Source organism: Dermacentor albipictus, chromosome 9 (assembly GCF_038994185.2).
Source record: "Dermacentor albipictus isolate Rhodes 1998 colony chromosome 9, USDA_Dalb.pri_finalv2, whole genome shotgun sequence".
Classification (NCBI taxonomy): Eukaryota; Metazoa; Arthropoda; class Arachnida; order Ixodida; family Ixodidae; genus Dermacentor; species Dermacentor albipictus.
In genome coordinates, this window is record NC_091829.1 from 69,112,294 (window position 1) to 69,131,751 (window position 19,458).

Consider the following 19,458-nt stretch of genomic DNA (forward strand, 5'->3'; position numbering starts at 1 on the left):
AACGGATTCCGGTAGCCAGTTCCATTGTTCTATTGCAACGGGAAGGAAGGATTTGTTGAAAGCGTTTTTAGAACCACGAAGGCGTTGGATGCTTAAAGAATTGAATAGACGGTGTGATGAGCGCACGGGTGGAAATAGCAGCGAGGAACGAAGGTCAGGAAAGTTATAGCACAATTTGTGAAATAGGCAGAGTGGCGAAATTATACGTCTTGATGCTAAAAGGGACAGACCAATAGATAATTTCAAGTTAGTAACCGGCAAGTCTCCATCTCAGTTCTTCGTCTGCTCGATCTGGGTCACGTTGGCGCATCATTACGAGAACGTTAGGTTAGGATTAGGGGACGCCTCGTTATTCGCTTGAATACTCGATCGAAAACTGGCATACAAAAATGTAAAGCATAATCTGTGCCTGCTACCTTGAGCGAACGAAAGCTTGTTCCTTTTTTTTCCTTCTTTTTTTTAAGTGGCCGCGTTTACGTGAATACGGCAATTAATGGCGCATCGCATAGCATTTCCCGCGCGTCCCATTCACACTAACAGCGCTAATGCGTCGTAGAAAGCGAATTGACGCATGCGCTGACGTTGCTGCGCTTTGCTAACGCTAGCTTTAGCGTGGAGAGAATGCTTACCCTGCTGCGTTATAACGTAGTCGGGTATACGTATGGCTACGTTGTGTTAGGTTAGATCAGGTATACCCATATACGTTTAAACAAAGCTGACTGATTCGTCTAGTTGGTATTCTAGTAATTCTGTTGCAAGGGCGAATATTCGGAACCAACAAAGCAGGACTACAACAGACAAGGGCGAAGGGCCCGACCGGTCTTGGATGGCCGAAGATGTGCTCCAAATACATATACTAGTTATATACGTCCCCAAGAGTTTGTAGGATAAGAAAAAAGCACCACATTTCCTGCAAAACATGCCACTGTGCACTTCCTTTTGTGCTTGTTCCTATGTTATAAAAAAAAATTCAAAGATATTTAAAGAAAGGATCGCCAAACCTGTTTCTATTTGTTGTTTTTGTTAATGTACTTTTTTTTAATTGTATATATAATGCATGACAAAGGGATCTGTGAAGATCTGTTCGTCAGATCATTTGAGAGCAGTTCTCTGTGCCATTACGCGTTCCTGTGAGTGGTTTCGCTTCTTTAAGCAGAGCGTTTGTGACCGAAAGGAGACCACTGCTTGCGTTAAGTGTGCCGTAGAACTTAACAAAAATATTCCGTAACTAAGGGCTGCTAAACAAAGAACACCCCCCCCCCCCCCAACCCCCATCTTTCTCCGGTTTCCCTCTTTAAAATTAATACCCGATTTCTACCCTCTCCCCCCTACCCCGAATTTCGAAAACTATAAAGCCCGAAAATGAAGGACCTTACATATATACGGCATTGTGTGCCCTAAGAAGTTAGTAAGTGAATTTTTCGTCAGTTAGTTGAATATATATGTTTCGTTTTATCGCGCTAGTTTAATGTCCACCTCTTCGAATGGTCCAGCTCGAGGACAAGAATTATGCCACCTGCCACAGGCAATTCACTTTTCTTTAATTCCGTAAAAGTTAAAGAATGATCACCCCGTATGTAATTGTCCGACGTGGATCAATATTGTGCCGGTTGCCGGTAGGCTTTCTCCTCTACGGAATCACCCAACAACGCAACAAACGCTATAAATACCCTAACCGCAACAGATGTACGGCTTTTTGGCCATTTTCCCATTTTAGCATTCCAGCGGGCACTTTCATCTCTTCGAGATTCATGTGCTGTCGCGTGACAGCTTTATGGCGCCTGACGGTATATAAAAGTTGCTGTTTGTTGTGGCACTGTGTAGAGTTTCTCCACGGCAAAATAAGTATTTTTTTGCGTTTGCTTTCTGGTCAGCGGTCCGGCAAGGTGTGTGAGTGGTGGCGCTGGCTAACACTCCCAGGGTTCTACTAGAACACATAAATACCCAAGAAAGTGGATGGGGAAACAGCGCCGAGGTCGCTCAATTGGTAGAGCATCGCACGCGAAATGCGAAGGTTGTGGCTCCGGTTCCCACCTGCGACAAGCTGTTTTTTTTCATCCACTTTCATTTCCATTATATTATCGTTTCTTTATTTCATTTATTAAGCACAAGTAATTTCCCCTATGTTGTCCTTGGTGTCAGTGTCTGCTGTCTTCTCATGATATGACTAATAAAATCGGGCCCCTCGGTTAACCCCCTTTCTTCTCGTTTATGTCATCATCATCACCATCATCATCATCATCATCAGCCTGGTTACGCCCACTGCAGGGCAAAGGCCTCTCCCATACTTCTCCAACAACCCCGGTCATGTACTAGTTGTGGCCATGCCGTCCCTGCAAACTTCTTAATCTCATCCGCCCACCTAACTTTCTGCCGCCCCCTGCTACGCTTCCCTTCCCTTGGAATCCAGTCCGTAACCCTTAATGACCATCGGTTATCCTCCCTCCTCATTACATGTCCTGCGCATGCCCATTTCTTTTTCTTGATTTCAACTAAGATGTCACTAACTCGCGTTTGTTCCGTCACCCACTCTGCTCTTTTCTTATCCCTTAACGTTACACCTATCATTCTTCTTTCCATAGCTCGTTGCGTTGTCCTCAGTTTGAGTAGAACCCTTTTCGTAAGCCTCTAGGTTTCTGCCCCGTAGGTGAGTACTGGTAAGACACAGCTATTATACACTTTTCTCTTGAGGGATAATGGCAACCTGCTGTTCATGATCTGAGAATGCCTGCCTAACGCACCCCAGCCCATTCTTATTCTTCTGATTATTTCCGTCTCATGATCCGGATCCGCCGTCACTGCCTGCCCTAAGCAGGTGTATTCCCTTACCACTTCCAGTGCCTCGCTACCTATTGTAAATTGCTGTTCTTCCGAGACTGTTCAACATTACTTTAGTTTTCTGCAGATTAATTTTTAGACCCACTCTTCTACTTTGCCTCTCCAGGTCAGTGAGCATGCATTGCAATTAGTCCCCTGAGTTACTAAGCAAGGCAATATCATCAGCGAATCGCAAGTTACTAAGGTATTCTCCATTAACTTTTATCCCCAATTTTTCCCAATCCAGGTCTCTGAGTACCTCCAGTAAACACGCTGTGAATAGCATTGGAGAGATCGTACCTCCCTGCCTGACGCCTTTCTTTATTGGGATTTTGTTGCTTTCTTTATGGAGGACTACGATGGCTGTGGAGCCGCTATAGATATCTTTCAGTATTTTTACATACGGCTCGTCTACATCCTGATTCCGTAATGCCTCGATGACTGCTGAGGTTTCGACAGAATCAAACGCTTTCTCGTAATCAATGAAAGCTATATATAAGGGTTCGTTATATTCCGCCCATTTCTCTATCACCTGATTGATAGTGTGAACATGGTCAATGGTTGAGTAGCCTTTACGGAATCCTGCCTGGTCCTTTGCTTGACAGAAGTCTAAGGTGTTCCTGATTCTATTTGCGATTACCTTAGTAAATAGTTTGTAGGCAACGGACAGTAAGCGGATCGATCTATAATTTTTCAAGTCTTTGGCGTCCCCTTTCTTATGGATTAGGTTATGTTAGCGTTCTTCCAAGATTCCTGTACGCTCGAGGTCATGAGGCATTGCGTATACAGGGTGGCCAGTTTCTCTAGAACTATCTGCCCACCATCCTTCAACAAATCTGCTGTTACCTGATCCTCCCCAGCTGCCTTCCCCCCTTGCACATCTCCCAAGGCTTTCTTTACTTCTTCCGGCGTTACTCGTTTATGTATGTATACGTAATTCAACAGCACGCGCGTGAAATCAGCGCTACATAGTCTTCCAAGATCCCGATTAGTCAGCTTTATGCCCACTGATGGAAGAAGCCCTTCTCCCGGCGATCTCCAATGCCCACTTGCTTGCCTCCGCCGACTCTATCCCACGCTGGTCGATTTCGTGCTCCCATCTCATCACCTCTGTGCCAGCATCGACTATGTTTATTTTTTTCCCCTCGCACCCTGAACTGGAACACCGGTTATCAGCTCCGTGCGGGTAGCGTGTAACTCGCGTGAAAATTATTACTATAGCAATTATACGCAGTCGTTCGAGGCTCCGCCGTCGCCGCCGTGCTGTCACGCTATTGAAGCGCATGCTCGATCGTCAAACGCAAAGAGCAGTAGTTAGGACCCCAAGGACGCGAGTGACTTGACCTGCGTTTGGTGATATTGGTTTTGGCAAAAAAAGAAAGAAAGAAAGAACGAAAGAAAGGAAAGGAAAACGAGAAAGGAAAATGTACGCAACCTCATTCTCCGCTCAATCGAAATCTGCAGCGGAAGCCAGCAGTGCGTTCCGCCTCCCACTGCCGGCGCGAGCGCTGGGCGCGCAATGACGCGAGAAGTACGCCATGTCTTGTAAAACGCCTAAAATTAGCAGATTATCAGATAGATAAGATTATCAGATAGATCACCCTCTGCTGCGCCTCGCCGGATGTGGCGACATAGTGGCAGCGTTGGTTTAATTTGCGTGATTACGGTGATATATACCGGTAACAACCCTTCGACCGTATACGACATATCGAAACCATGTCCCAGTTCGGATATTCTTGTCGAGTATGTCCCAATTATGTCGCCTCTATAGACTTTCGACAATTTTCAGCCCACACAGGCTTGGTCTTTATGCCACACAGGCTTGGGTTCCCCAGGACAGACGTGGGCTTTACGATATACGCTAAAAACTGTAACCAAAATTTGTTGTCATATCTCCGTTCCGCGCAATGTACTTGGAACGTCCAAGTGATGTCCGCCACGTCCTGGCAAGGGACGTCCGCAGAACACGGAAAGTCATCAATATATATATATATATATCAATATATATATCATAATATAATATATCAATATATATATATATATATATATATATATATATATATTTGCAATTATGTCAGGTAATTAGTTTAAATTTACTTCTCTTGTTTGTATTCTTAGTATCCACTCCTGCATGGGCCCGAGAAGGGCCTGCAGTATCTGTAAATATATATATATATATATATATATATATATATATATATATATATATATATATATATATATATATATATATATATATATATATATATATATTGATGACGTCTCTCATCTGGCACAACGGGGAGGCGGAACTTCTGGCTTTCATTGCGGACTTTAATAGGGTTCGTCCATTCATTGCGTTTGCGCGCTCATACTCACACTTATCGGTTTTCTGGATCCCTCTGCGGCAAGAAACTAGACACTTTATAAGAAGCCCACTGACGTTCACCGGTATCTTCATTTCCAAAGTAGCCATATGCCCTTTAGTCAAGCACTTCGTTTCAAGAGACTATGTTCCGAACACTCCGATTCAATTAGCAACTTCGACAAAATCCGCAATGCCCTGTTAATAATGCAGAAGTGTACGCTCCTAATTGTGAATGACGCGATTAAGCGATCCAATGCAGTATATATATAAACCGCAGTGCGCTTCTCTGAGGAAGGGGGGGATTGGGGGTTAGTCTCCCGACCCCCGCCACCCCTGAACCCCATCACGGACATAATGAAGTTTTCTCTCTCTCTCGGAGTGGATAAGCGGGCTGAGCAACGAAGGCACATTAATTTAGTTTTAACGCACACTACATCGATTCAAAACGTTAATGTCATCCTTGAAAAAACATCATAGCAAGCTCATGCGGAGTAATTGCCTCAAGACATGTTTCTGGAGCCGCCACACGCAGTTTATTATCGACGATAAAAAAAATGAGCCTGGCATAACGTCTTCTAAAATAAGACCTATTCACATAGGCTGTTATCCTTGCAACAAATCACGATGCAAGGTTTGCGCTCGCATGACGCATTCGCTAAAAGTGTTACGAGCACCGCGCCAAATTTTAGCCTTAAGCTGAAAGGTTGACTTCGACTGGGACAAGGCCAATGTTATATAGATATGTGCTAGATTGCTCAGCGTGAGAGCCACAGTACATTGGACAAACGGAAACAGCCTTTAGAGATTGCGTTTCGACAATCCTAGATCGCATGCCATGAGCCTTCCTAATCTTCCGCTATCGTGCAAGCACGTCAGTATCCCGGGCCACTCTTTTGACAAACGAATTAACCACCACCATACTAGAATCTGGTTTCAAATTGCACCACGAGAGGGAGCTCCGCGAATAATTTCTAATCCACAAATTTGCTGCCGTAGCCTCTGGCATCAACGATGACCCGGGTACAAATAGAGAATCGCATACTCGTTGCCTTCAGACTAAACAGCTCGTTTTTCATCGCTTCGTTCATGCCACGTCGCAAAAGAATAGCTGTTCGCACACCCGACATACGCGCGCGCAATTCGCGACAATTTTCTGTTTGCTGGCGTGTCATTTCATTGTGTTTAACCTAGGATGAGTGACGTTCATGAATTATTGTTGTCGCATGTGTACACATGCGACGTGTACACAGGCCTTTCCTTGCTAAGCTTGTCTTTTGTAAACCCTGCCTTTGTTACGTTTGTTGCTGCCCGAACCTGCTGTTACAACCATCCCGTCCCGTGGTCCATTTTTACCGCGTTTGACAGGCGTATTGATGACTATTGACTGGTGCAGTCACCTTACAGCAAAAGTCTGTTTTCTGTCGTGTTTCTCTTTGTCTTTCTTTTTAACAATGCGTAATCTTTTCTGTGAACCCTGTTTTTGTATATTATGTTGCCCTATACGAATTTGCTACAACCATCTCGTCGTGCACTTTTTTGTTTCTTTTAACCACGTGTCATCTTTTCTGTAAACCTTGTTTTTGCGGTATTAGCGTTGCTCTGCGAATCTGTTACAACCATCTCGTCGCGTTTTTTCTTTCTTCCTTATACTTTTTTGTTTTTTTTTTACATGTACTGTTGATTCGTCACAAGTGCAAGCTCCTCACAGCAACAATGTGTACCAATTTAAGCACAACGCCTTTCCGTGTCATATATTCCCCGACGAAGGCCGGACCCCGACCGAAACGTAGAAAATAAAAGCATCGTCTTTTTTTTTTTTTTCGTGCTTGTGTCCTCAACCTACAAGTGCCTGTTCAACAACCGGATTCCGGCAGACTGTCACTTATATATATATATATATATATATATATATATATATATATATATATATATATCCGTTGTAAGAATTTTATGAAAGTATTGTGAAGAAATGTCACCGAAGATAAGCATGCGTTGTTCCTCCATGCGTGCAGAACAGCAGTAGAGTGGCTCAGCGCAGTGGCGTAGACAAAATCCCCCCCCCCCCCCCTTTTTTTTTGTCGTGGAGTTCGGGGGCCACGCACTTCAGAGTTCGACTGGGGTGGGGAGGAAATGGGGAGGTGGACTGGGCGTGCCACATATAGCAATTTTTTTTGGGGGGGGGGGGGGGAGGGTGTTATGTGTCTTATGTGCCACCCTCTGGCTACGCCACTGACTCTGTGTGCAGGCAGCGGCACTTGTTTTAGCCTGGTAGCTGAGCTCGTGGTTTGAAAATGTTCGATTTACATAGAATAAAGTTGATTTCCTTGTTTTCTTTTTTTTAGCCATAAGCAAAGCCAGTTCTGGATCCGAAATGCTATCTTTATAAAACGTGGTGTTTAAATGCACGTCCCACCGACGGCTCCTCCAACGTTTTTTTTTTTTAATATTTAAAAACATCGGCTCCCCATGAGTACAGAAACCAACTTCGAAGGTCATGGTTTTGTGGTATGCAAGCGCCATAAGTAGTTGCAAGAAACGGAAAACGTCACGATCTCCAGAGTCAAAAGTGTAAGTTTCGGTTTCTTTTGTTTAACCTTGTCCTAGTGCCATCGTCATCAAGCAGCAACCGCGACAACGGCGTCATCGCGTGCCGAAGTTGTCCAACAAAACAAAAACATCGTGGGAGCCTCTCAAGATGGCGGAGAAAGGTAAGCCCGACCTGAAAATGGAGCAAAAAAAGAAAGGATTGTCGCTGTCGCTTTCGTCTCGGCAGCAAAGTGCGTAGCTCTGTTGCAGGATCGCGCTCGCCGGGGCGTTGCCGCATCGGCTCGATTTTTCCGATTCGTTTGCCGCAACGCGTGGCGTCAAAACTGGTGTCCGACTAACGTGCCGAGGTGCGCCAGAGCTATTTGCCATTGCGTCTCGCTGTCGCCGTAAAAAGGCGCTGTCGGTAAACAATGACGAACGCGACTCGTCGCCTTGCGTTTGCGGGCACGCCGAGCGAAGAATAGCGTAGCTCTGCCGTACAGAAAAATGCAGGGAACCTTCCTCTGGCGTAGGGTTCGGTGCGAAGCTAGTTCCTAGAGCCCGCGGCATCTCGCACTGGGCGAGCTACAGGAAAAGCCGCTGCGATCGCGCGCGCTCTGTGTCAGCACCGCACCGAAATCGCCGGCAATATGCGCCTAAAATAAATCGCGTACGGCCTGGTTAGTTCGCGCGTGTCGTGAACTTGTTCCATCGGCGGCGAGTATTGGCAGTGCGACGTGACTACGCCGCGCGACTGGCGCGCCGTGAATCCCCCCCTCCCATTTTCTTTTACATATATATATTTTTTGGCGTAGCTCGAAGTGGTTTTCGCTTTGCTGCCTGCGGGCGCCGTGACTATGGCGACGACAGAGCAAGTTGCTGGGACGCTGTGCGCCGGTAGCGACAGATAGGGGCTCTGCTGCAACAGATACGCAGCCTCCGGTCAGAACAGCCCGCGCGGTGGCCTATTTTCTTGGTTTTCCGGTGGCGCCTGGCGTTGACAGCAGTCGTCGCACGATCTTCCCCCCCACCACCCCCCCTCCTGTTGCACAGATTGTCTCGTTTAAAGCGCTGCTCTGAGAAATCACTCTGGGAGAATTTTGTGATACGCGCTGTCGAGGTTCCCGCCGCCTCATACGAATCTAATACTGCGAGGAACCGTTCTGGCGAGCGCGGTAGTGTGGCGTCGGGACAGTTGCTGTGCGTTGCCGTCGGGAATCGCGTCATTCTTGTCAACGTTGGCTTGTGGAACGTCTGACAGCGCGAGTGTATGAAACACGTGGCGGGAAAATTTGTGCCGAAGTCGCGATCAACGGGGTAACGCGAGCGGTTTGTTGGCCCTCGTTTTATCGAGCTTGGATAAGATAACTGATGTGTCACAGTCATTTAGAGCAGTCGCCAGCTTCTCAATCCTGAGTGCAGCTGCGAGCACTTCTGGCACCATCAGTTAACTGGCACCTTTGAAAACTTACATTTGGTTTGACGTGTCCCTTTACCGCCATGACAACTGTTGTTGACATTCAGGTACTCCTGAATCCTAGTCTCATTCTGTCTAACACCTTTCAATATTTTTGGCTGTAGAGACGCAAGTGGCAGGGTTTAATCTTGCTTTAAATGTGTGAGCAGGTTCAATTGTATTCGTTTCCTTACATAGTCGGCGTCCTACATGAACACCTTGTCATTATATGTTTTTGATCAACTGGCCTTACACTTCTGGCATGGCTCATTGATTGCACAAGCCTGTTGCTGCATTGTTCATAGAAAAAGAATGCATAGCTTCTGAGTTTGCAGAGGGCTTGTCAATACTGTTAAAGGTGCTCTGAAACACTTTTCAACATAGTAAGGAAATATTGCCAGCATGTCGTACAGGCTGTTGTAAACATGTGAGCCAAACATTACTGCACTGTATAGCAGGGAATTTACAATCTTGTTCCATTGCTGTCGTGCAGCATCACCATCAACAGCTGAACTTGCTAACGCTATTGGCTGGCATTGTGGTCACGAGAACATTCTCAGTAATACATAATTGCTAATTTTTAGTTAAATAAATGAAAAATATACATGTCTGCAATCTCAAAAAGGCAAAAAAAAAATTTTTTTCACTGCACATAACTGCATCAGCTGCATATGGCCTCCGAGATGGCAGCAGCATGCTGCATAGCGTAGTCTACTATTACCGTCACGCAGTGCCATGACGAGCCCTTTTGCCACCGCGATGCTCAACTTTTGGACAGGGCCATGCCCTCTTGGCCTCTCCGCTGCGTAGCTTCCAGCGTGCTAGTGGAGACGAAAAGAGAAAGAAACCTAGATGTTGGTGCAGTAACTCCACTTATAGTTAAATGATTTGATAAAGTTTTGCAGCATAAGATTCAAAAGGCGACATTCTTTAATACTTAGGCCATTATATTATTAGTTAGAAAGCTGTTTCGAGGCTTCTTTACACTTCATGCTTAACATGCTGTGTCTGCTTGTATTGCTGCCACCATAAATTCTATTTGCAGTGAAATGTGGTGTACTGAGCTAGTCAGCTACTAGTAAAACAAAACTGGCTGTTTTAACTAGACCACCTATGCTTATGAGCTGCGCAAGGCAGCCGATCCCTACAGCTTTTTTATGAATAAACCACAATCTATCCCTCCACTTGCTACGTAAGTCCAGAAGACCTTTACAGACTGCAATATGAATATTGAAGAACATCGGCAATGCTACGAAACGAAAACTCATGACATCTAAAAAAATGAAATGCCCAACAAGCTCATAATGCAGGGATTTTTATCAATTGAACAAGAGTGTGAAGCATACATAGTTATACATACACCTAAAAAAATTAGTGGCCCCATTGGTTGTGCAGTTGTCTCGGTGGATTCAAGTTGTGTCAAATGCTCGAGCATACATTGCAAGGTGTTTATAGCCAAGGTGGAAGGTGGCGGTGTCAAACTGTAGACAAGGAATATGGTAGAAGGCTGCAGCACAGGAACTGGCAGACACAACTAGGCACACAAAGTACACAGGCACAGCGCTGTACTTTCTGTGCCACCTTAAGTCAATATTAAGTCAAGCTAAAGTGATAGATTAGTGATCAAGAATCTCTACGGCATCAATATTATCACGAACAGAGCCTTAATAATTGAGAAATTGAGGTAAATGCAGGACATGGTTAGAGACTTTCCTGGGACATTCAAGTACTTGCCCATTGATGAAAGCTTTCCTCAGTTAAATTCTGTCGCTCGTACTCAACCATTCGTTGCAAAAAACATCCTTTATTGTACTATAAGGTGAAATAAAGTGCTATTTGTCCAGTTCTATTTCATCTTTTACAAAAGAAAAAGAACGAATTGAAGTTACCTGTGACAACGACGTGGGCGGTCGGAAGATTTCATTCCTGCTTGACTTCGTGCCGCCCATGCTTTGGCGTTTCACAGTTTCATTATCGCGTAGTGCTGGGCTGGTTTCGCTGGCTCGCAAAACTTGCACAAACTGCAAGGAACAGAGAATTCAACTTCCATGTGATGTCGTGGGATGCCCGAACGGTCTACGCCACTTGACCAAAAAGCAGCTGCAGCGGCAAATCCACCGGCTCGGTACCGCTGTCTGTTGGATGCCATTTTACTCACTGACAGCAGCAGAGGGTGGTGATGGCATATGCTTGTCACCACTCCCCCAGTTGGGTGGCGGAAGATTTGAATTTCGAAAAAAGCATTCGAACCCTTCAGATGTAATTTTCTCGTAAACTAAGTCTTTTCTTGGCGCGAAACAAGCATTGCAAGGTCTCTAGCATCGCATTTAAACAGTCCACATCGACTTAGTATTTGCCTTTAGTGTCCCTTTAAGAAATATAGCCACAAAAAGGCTGGGAAAGGAATTATTTACGCAGACTTCATGTGTACTTTGAATGCCAAAACATCTAGAAACACCAAACACAATGCATGAATCAATGAACTGCCAAATTTACTAGACTACAAACATGGCAGGTATTGAGGTAGCTATCTGAAGGTACTAAGCCATGTATGCATAGAGAGAAAGTAGCATAAAAAGTAGATGAATTTGTATGGAGTTGTTGGCAGACAGAACTTATCAATCAGGACACTCCTTTTGGCCACCTTGGAAAGGGGTTTTATCGCACGCAGTGGAATGGCAAGCAGAATCCATCCTTCACATTTGAATCTCGTGTAAACATGCAAAGCAAAAGACACAAACGTTTCTGTGATATTCAACAACATTTCCATTCATTTACATCTATCCCTGTTATGTCATTTAAGACTTTGGGTCTCTCGGAAAAAGAAATATGTATACGCTTACAACGCCAAGTGATGCTGCAAGAAACGGGAATTGATGCGCAAAGGAGGGTGCTCACTGTGTGCTTTGTTCATCGTTACTACAAACTGCCATCACAAAATGCAGCAAGAAGACGAATGTATGCAAAGTTTACTCGTCCCTGCTGACATCTTCGTCAATGTCAGGAAGAACAGCGTCGTCCTCCGTGCCACGAAAGTAATTGAACACACAGCACTGCAGAAAGGCCTGCGGCAACATTCGTACACGGCTACATGTGTGGGGGTGTTCAGGAAAAGTCGACGAAAAATAACCGTTCCATTCATGTCATGAACCCGAATATAACGCGAGGCAAGTTCTGAAGCCTGAAACTTGGCAAAATAAACTTGCGTTATATTCGTGCGAATACAATAATTGTGCCTATCTGTGATGGGGGGTGCTCACGCAGCAGTTGGGCTTAAGTCGAGGTCTGCTGTATTTCTTGCTTTTCTCAGGTGGCAGTCCAGGCAATGGAGATTCTGGGCTTGTCTCCAGTTCCTGCCTGTCATCTGGAGGTAAGACGGCTTGGAGTTTGGGAAAGCGCGGTGTTGCTAGCCTGCTGGGAACAGCGAATACCTTTCATTTATATTACATGGCAGAGTGTTAAACCGAAACATTGTTTTCCTGTTTTTGTTGAACTTCAGTGAAAATGGTTCCACCAGAGCGAGAAAATGATGGTTTAAACTGTTTCGAGCCAGGTTTTAGTTCGTTTGCAAATCCAAACAATAATTACAGATAAACACCATAAGTTTGTCTTGTACAAGAACTCGACAGTGCTCCTAATATGCACGGTAAGACATCTTTAAGAAATTTATGTGTGCTGCATTTCAAAGACAGCAGGTACAGTGAAACCTAATTAATTTGTATCTGGCAGGAAGAAGGCACACACGCAATAAACGGTAGCACACACTAACAAGCCAAATAGAAACTTGCGTCTCTCGACGTGTTCCACTGCTACCAACAAATATATCAATGCGATGCCACCGTAAGCTTTACTTAAAATATGCGCTATAAGGCATTTCCCCCCCGTCCTTTTGTTTTCCAAAGCAGTGAAAAAAATGTGGTTCTGTTCCGTCACTGTCAGTAGCACAAACGGCATACCAAACAGCATTTGAAAACTTTGGCATTCAACATAGCGGCGACACATTGGCAGAGTGGACAACTTGTCCGGTTTCCCGCGATATGTATGAGCTTGTTTGTGTAATGATCAGTTATTGAGTGAGAACCGGTGCCACTTCATTGAAACGGAGTACCTGCGGCAACTTGATGTAGATCGCGGTAGATGTGGTGCCGATCATGGTGGTGCCAAGCGAGCGCTATTGCCAAGCTGCGATCTTGCCTGCTTCAGGCTCGTGTGAGGTTGAGGTGCAAACAGTCATACGTTCGTGGGCCTGTTCTAAGCATATCCACAGTTATGCTCTTTGACAGTTTAGTTTAGGTTTTAAAGGTTAAATTGGCCAGAATTCATTACACTTCAGAAATTAGCAGCACCAACTTCTTGGTTGTTATCTTTTACAGAAGTGTATTTGCTGCAGTACAATTTTTTTGAATAGTGTGTTAACTATATTGAGAACATAAATTGGTTTGGGTCACCAGTCTTGCACACAGGCAGAACCTTTGCAAATTTAAGAACATTGGGGTAAGATTTAGTTTAATGCATAGTTAAATACGCGGCAAAGGGGTATGCATTAAGAAATAAACATTGTTTGTCAGGATTGTAACAGGAAGAGTGCTACTAAGTACGGGTGCCTTATTAGCCGACAGTTTGCCCAGGGTTGATCTTATTTCGTCAGACATTAGTTCGCAAAAAACAATAATTGCTTTCGGCAGTTCTCTGAACCCTAGTGGTTGTGCAACTGCACCTCTAAATAAGACTTTTTTGTTTGTTTTTGTGCATGTCCCCACCCTCCTCCTGCCTTCTTTATCACCTGACCGGGCACCACAGCTGGCATGCTAGGACTGTCGCGGATCCAGCAGAACCCATTTGCCATCAAGACCACCACCCCAACAAGGAGCGTAGCGGACAGCACGGAAAACAAAGGTGAGATGGAGGGCAGTCGCCTCCTTCATTGCCTGGTGATGGAGGTACGAACGCACTTAAATTCAAAAGCGATCGTCCAACAATATTTCCCAAGTTTGTCAACACGTTGCGGCACGCGTAAATGCTTGCCTTTGATCTAGACCGTACGTATCTTGACAATTGTCACGCTGTTGCTACAGATAGATGAATGTACAGTCAGTGCACACACACTGAATCTTCATGCTCTAGTAACATGACAAAGGTTGACTGTGCTGTGATAGCCGAATGATTGTGGGTCTCTTCACAAGTCATTGTCCAGCGCTCGCCTTAGATGCCCTCGTCGACGCAGTCATCAAAGGTGGAGGTGAAGGCACTTAAAGTTGCCTAAGTTGTTCGAGACTGGGTTGTTATTTAACACGGAAATTAATGCTGACATGCGGAACTCGCACGACAAATTGCATATGCTGCCTTTACAACTTAACAGCGCAGCTTTTCCTGAGATTTGGACACAGTCAGCGATTGCTGAATCAATTAGGCTTTGCTAGTCTCAGTTTTGAGTAGACATTGGCAACACGGCCAATGGCCATGTTGGTGATATATTGGAACCAAAGTGTTGTTATTCAAACTTCAGGCCATGCAGTTCGTGTCTGAATTTTTGCATAGTGTGCTGTAAGGTGTCCCAAATTTTGGTTGTCTTAATATAGTAAGTCTGGGGCCATGACGGTGCCACGAACTTGTCTGAATAATCAAGCATGTCCAAAATGATGGTGTCTGAATTAACGGTTGGTGACTGTATGTGTTTTAGTACGCAGTTTTGAATTTGTAAACTTCGTGCTGTACTTTTTTAATCTTGCTGATTTTCGCAATTTGAAAAAAAAAAAAAAGAAGGTCCTAATTCCAACTCCCGTTTATAGAGTTGCTAGGATTTACCTGTTCTTTTTTCTCAATTGAAACAAATTTTATTTTAATCGGTCGAGCAGTTGTCTTTTAAAAGCCTCTCTGCCTCTTGCATGTACTATTTGAATAGGGAAATTGGAGTTGGCCTTGAGGTAGAGTTTCCTGTTAAAAAGAAGGGGCAGTTTTCCTTGTTATTTCACTGCATCAATGTAACAGTTGTGGCGTCTCTTCTCTTGTCTGTCCGCAGAGACGAAGCCCATTGTTGCTCCACCCACCTTAGTTCTTGGCGCAGGTGAGTGTCAGCACTGCTTGTAGTAACACTGAAGAAAATAAGGGGGGGGGGGGTTGAGTGGGGAAGAGAGAACTGAAACAACTTTGGCGGCACTGTGGAGTTTCAATATTACCTAGAGGAAAATGGCCACCGTCTGTGTGAATTTCGTCACGGGCGCTGTGGCATCTTGCGAATGCCAATACATATGTGGGTGCGCAAGGCTTCGTCTCAAACTTGGCTTGGCTTAAACAAGGTCATGGCTGCACAAATAAAGCTTTCTCGAAATGAAATCCCTTTAAAGAGTTTTCATTCACCCTTACTGTGCCTTTCAACAATGTTTACTCACCATGCATAATAAGCATGGGAGGAAAAACAGAAATGGATTTTTTTCATATGATTGCACATCCAAACACAGGTCCTCATTATTGAATAAAAATATTTTGTCTAATATTGAAGAAATATTTCATCATCATCATCATCAGCCTAGTTACGCCCACTGCAGGGCAAAGGCCTCTCCCATACTTCTCCAACTACCCCGGTCATGTACTAATTGTGGCCATGTTGTCCCTGCAAACGTCTTAATGTCATCCGCCCACCTAACATTCTGCCGCCCCCTGCTATGCTTCCCTTCCCTTGGAATCCAGTCCATAACCCTTAATGACCATCGGTTATCTTCCCTCCTCATTACATGTCCGGCCCATGCCCATTTCTTTTTCTTGATTTCAACTAATATGTCATTTACCCGCGTTTGTTGCCTCACCCAATCTGCTCTTTTCTTATCCCTTAACGTTACACCGATCATTCTTCTTTCCATAGCTCGTTGCGTCGTCCTCAATTTCAGCAGAACCCTTTTCGTAAGCATCCAGGTTTCTGCCCCATATGTGAGTACTGGTAACACACAGCTGTTATACACTTTCCTTTTGAGGGATAGTGGCAACCTGCTGTTCATGATTTGAGAATGCCTGCCAAACGCACCCCAGCCCATTCTAATTCTTCTGGTTATTTCAGTCTCATGATCCGGATCCGTGGTCACTGCCTGCCCTAAGTAGATGTGTTCCCTTACCACTTCCAGTGCCTCGCTACCTATCGTAAACTGCTGTTCTCTTCCGAGACTGTTAAACATTACTTTAGTTTTCTGCAGATTAATTTTCAGACCCACCCTTCTGCTTTGCCTCTCCAGGTCAGTGAGCATGCATTGCGATTGGTCTCCTGAGTTACTAAGCAAGGCAATATCATCAGCGAATCGCAAGTTGCTAAGGTATTCTCCATCAACTTTTATCCCCCATTCTTCCCACTCCAGATCTCTGAATACCTCCTGTAAACATGCTGTGAATAGCATTGGAGAGATCGTATCTCCCTGTCTGACGCCTTTCTTTATTGGGATTTTGTTGCTTTCTTTGTGGAGGACTACGGTGGCTGTGGAGCCGCTATAGATATCTTCCAGTATTTTTACATACGGCTCGTCTACACACTGATTCCACAATGCCTCCATGACTGCTGAGGTTTCGACTGAATCAAATGCTTTCTTTTAATCAATGAAAGCTATATATAAGGGTTGGTTATATTCTGCACATTTTTCTATCACCTGATTGATAGTGTGAATATGGTCTATTGTTGAGTAGCCTTTACGGAATCCTGCCTGGTCCTTTGGTTGACAGAAGTCTAAGGTGTTCCTGATTCTATTTGCGATTACCTTAGTACAGTCGAACCTCGATATATCGAACAGCGCAGTGATCGCAAAATAGTTCAATATAGCCAGAATTCGATATATAAAATCACATAGAAAACGCGTAAGAAACTGGCACAAATCAATCAGCCGAATACCTGTTCTGTAGCTTGATCTGGAATTGCTCTATTTTCCCTCTTACCGCTAACTCATTGATCGGCTTCTTATGTACCAGTTTCTTCCGTTCCCTTCTCAGGTCTAGGCTAATTCGAGTTCTTACCATCCTATGGTCACTGCAGCGTACCTTGCCGAGCACGTCTACATCTTGTATGATGCCAGGGTTCGCGCAGAGTATGAAGTCGATTTCATTTCTAGTCTCACCATTCGGGCTCCTCCACGTTCACTTTCGACTAACCCGCTTGTGGAAAGAGGTATTCATTATCCACATATTATTCTGTTCTGCAAACTCTACTAATAACTCTTCTCTGCTATTCCTAGAGCCTATGCCATATTCCCCCACTGACTTGTCTCCAGCCTGCTTCTTGCCTACCCTGGCATTGAAGTCGCCCATCAGTATAGTGTATTTTGTTTTGACTTTACCCATCGCCGATTCCACGTCTTCATAAAAGCTTTCAACTTCCTGGTCATCATGACTGCATGTAGGGGCATAGACTTGTACCACCTTCAATTTGTACCTCTTATTAAGTTTCACAACAATACCTGCCACCCTCTCGTTAATGCTATAGAATTCCTGTATGTTACCAGCTATTTTCTTATTAATCAGGAATCCGACTCCTAGTTCTCGTCTCTTCGCTAAACCCCGGTAGCACAGTATGTGCCCGCTTTTTAGCACTGTATATGCTTCTTTTGTCCTCCTAACCTCACTGAGCCCTATTATATCCCATTTACTACCCTCTAATTCCTCCAATAACACTGCTAGACTCGCCTCACTAGATAACGTTCTAATGTTAAACGTTGCCAGGTGCAGATTCCAATGGCGGCCTGTCCGGAGCCAGGTAAGAAAGATAACAGACGAAACAGTATAGCCAGGTGTCCTGGCTCTTTGAGAATGATGCCAATTCAAAGCCATCACATCCTGGCATTCCCATGCATACAACAGTGGCGCAGCCCCAGAGTGGTGGGCAGTAATCTAGTGCAGTGGGAGGTGCTGCTCCTGCTGCCCATTGTAGGAACAACCCTGGCCCTAGCCATACATAGCTGTCAAAACGCTTATGTGTGGTCTCTGTGTGGTTGTGGCTTTTTGTGCTCCTGTGTATAGGTTCTTGTCTTTCTTTCTTTTATGTGTTCTTTACTTCACACCAAGTGGTTTATACTAAGATTTCTGAACTAGAGATGTCCCCGAAAAGCTAAGCTGGACCATTGCCATCTTAGTGACGGCACAAAGAAACGTTGGCGTGAAGTGAAGATTGGGGAGCTCCTCCTCCTCGCTTCCTGTGGGCTGAAGTTGTCCAATTTCGCTGTGTGGATCCCGTTCCATGTGCGTCTGTGTGTTGCTGGTTTTAGGGCAACAAAATGACTGGCTTTTATGTTAAAGGAAATTGTCCTATCATTTGCTCTGAATGAGCAGGAGCATTGAGCTGAGCATGGACTTCAACTGGCGCGCCTCTCTTAGCCTGCCGTCCACTTCGCCTTTGAAGAAGGGACAGTTCATGTCCCACCAATTTTCGTAAAAACACACTGTGCCCGTTCACCTCGTTGTTGTGTAGAAGTATTACTTTTACACGGTGATAAACTTGGAGAAAAAGAAAAAGTCACTGAAACGAGGCACCATGCACTGTTGTATGCAGGCACGTCAGAATGTGTACAATCGGGGATGTTGCAAATCCCTCGTGCAGCGCGGGCCCTGCAACCTGGAGCTTGAGTAGGTTGGTCAGTGGACAGGGCCCAGGCATAGATGAGGTCACATAGAAAATCTTGAAACATTTTCAGTCAAATCTTGTTATTATATCTTGTTACAGTCGAACCTCGATATATCGAACAGCGCGGTGATCGCAAAATAGTTCGATATAGCCAGAATTCGATATATAAAATCACGTAGAAAATGCGTCAAAAAGTAAAAAACTAGCGCAAATCAATCAACGAACCAATCGTGGCGCAATAGATACTCACATGAAGCTTCAAACAAAGTACTTATTTAGTTCGCTGAAAGTACTGAAGCAGCGTAGCCTGCTTCATTTTGGCAACCGCGTGCTTGACCACGGTGTCCTCAACATAGTCCAAACGGTCCACAAGAGACAGTCCAGTGCCTTCTATTGCTCCGCAGTAGCGGCGTACAACGGCCAAAGCAGCTACAGCCTCAGTTGCAGTCGGGAGCGGGGCAACATCAGCGCTTGCTGGATCAGCCTCGGCAGCGTCTTCGTTTGGCCGCTCAGCAGTCACTTCTGCCGCAATCTCCACGTCTGTTAACTCCGCCACTGTTCCGGTGCTGTCGTCACCGCCAACGAAGTCCGCAATGCACATGATGTGTGGCTCAGCACCGACAAAGCGCTCCAACTGGCTCCACGGCCGCCTCGATCACGCGCGCACGCCGGGGGCAAGCCTCGCCATGCGCGCGTGATCGAGGCGGCTTGCCCCACCGTGCG

At 45.1% G+C, this 19,458-nt stretch overlaps 1 protein-coding gene across 3 annotated transcripts in view; it reads left to right on the plus strand.

The window, feature by feature from the left end:
- RanBP3 (ran-binding protein 3) overlaps positions 1-19,458 on the plus strand; it is a 155,463-nt gene that overhangs the window by 111,979 nt on the left and 24,026 nt on the right. For 2 of the 3 annotated variants that reach the window (XM_065440400.1, XM_065440402.2), the window contains 4 exons: positions 7,769-7,872; positions 12,457-12,516; positions 13,947-14,042; positions 15,166-15,210. In XM_065440400.1, coding sequence (XP_065296472.1) covers positions 7,769-7,872; positions 12,457-12,516; positions 13,947-14,042; positions 15,166-15,210 — 305 coding nt within the window. The remainder of the gene's footprint in view (positions 1-7,768; positions 7,873-12,456; positions 12,517-13,946; positions 14,043-15,165; positions 15,211-19,458) is intronic. The other variant, XM_065440401.2, reaches the window with a different exon arrangement.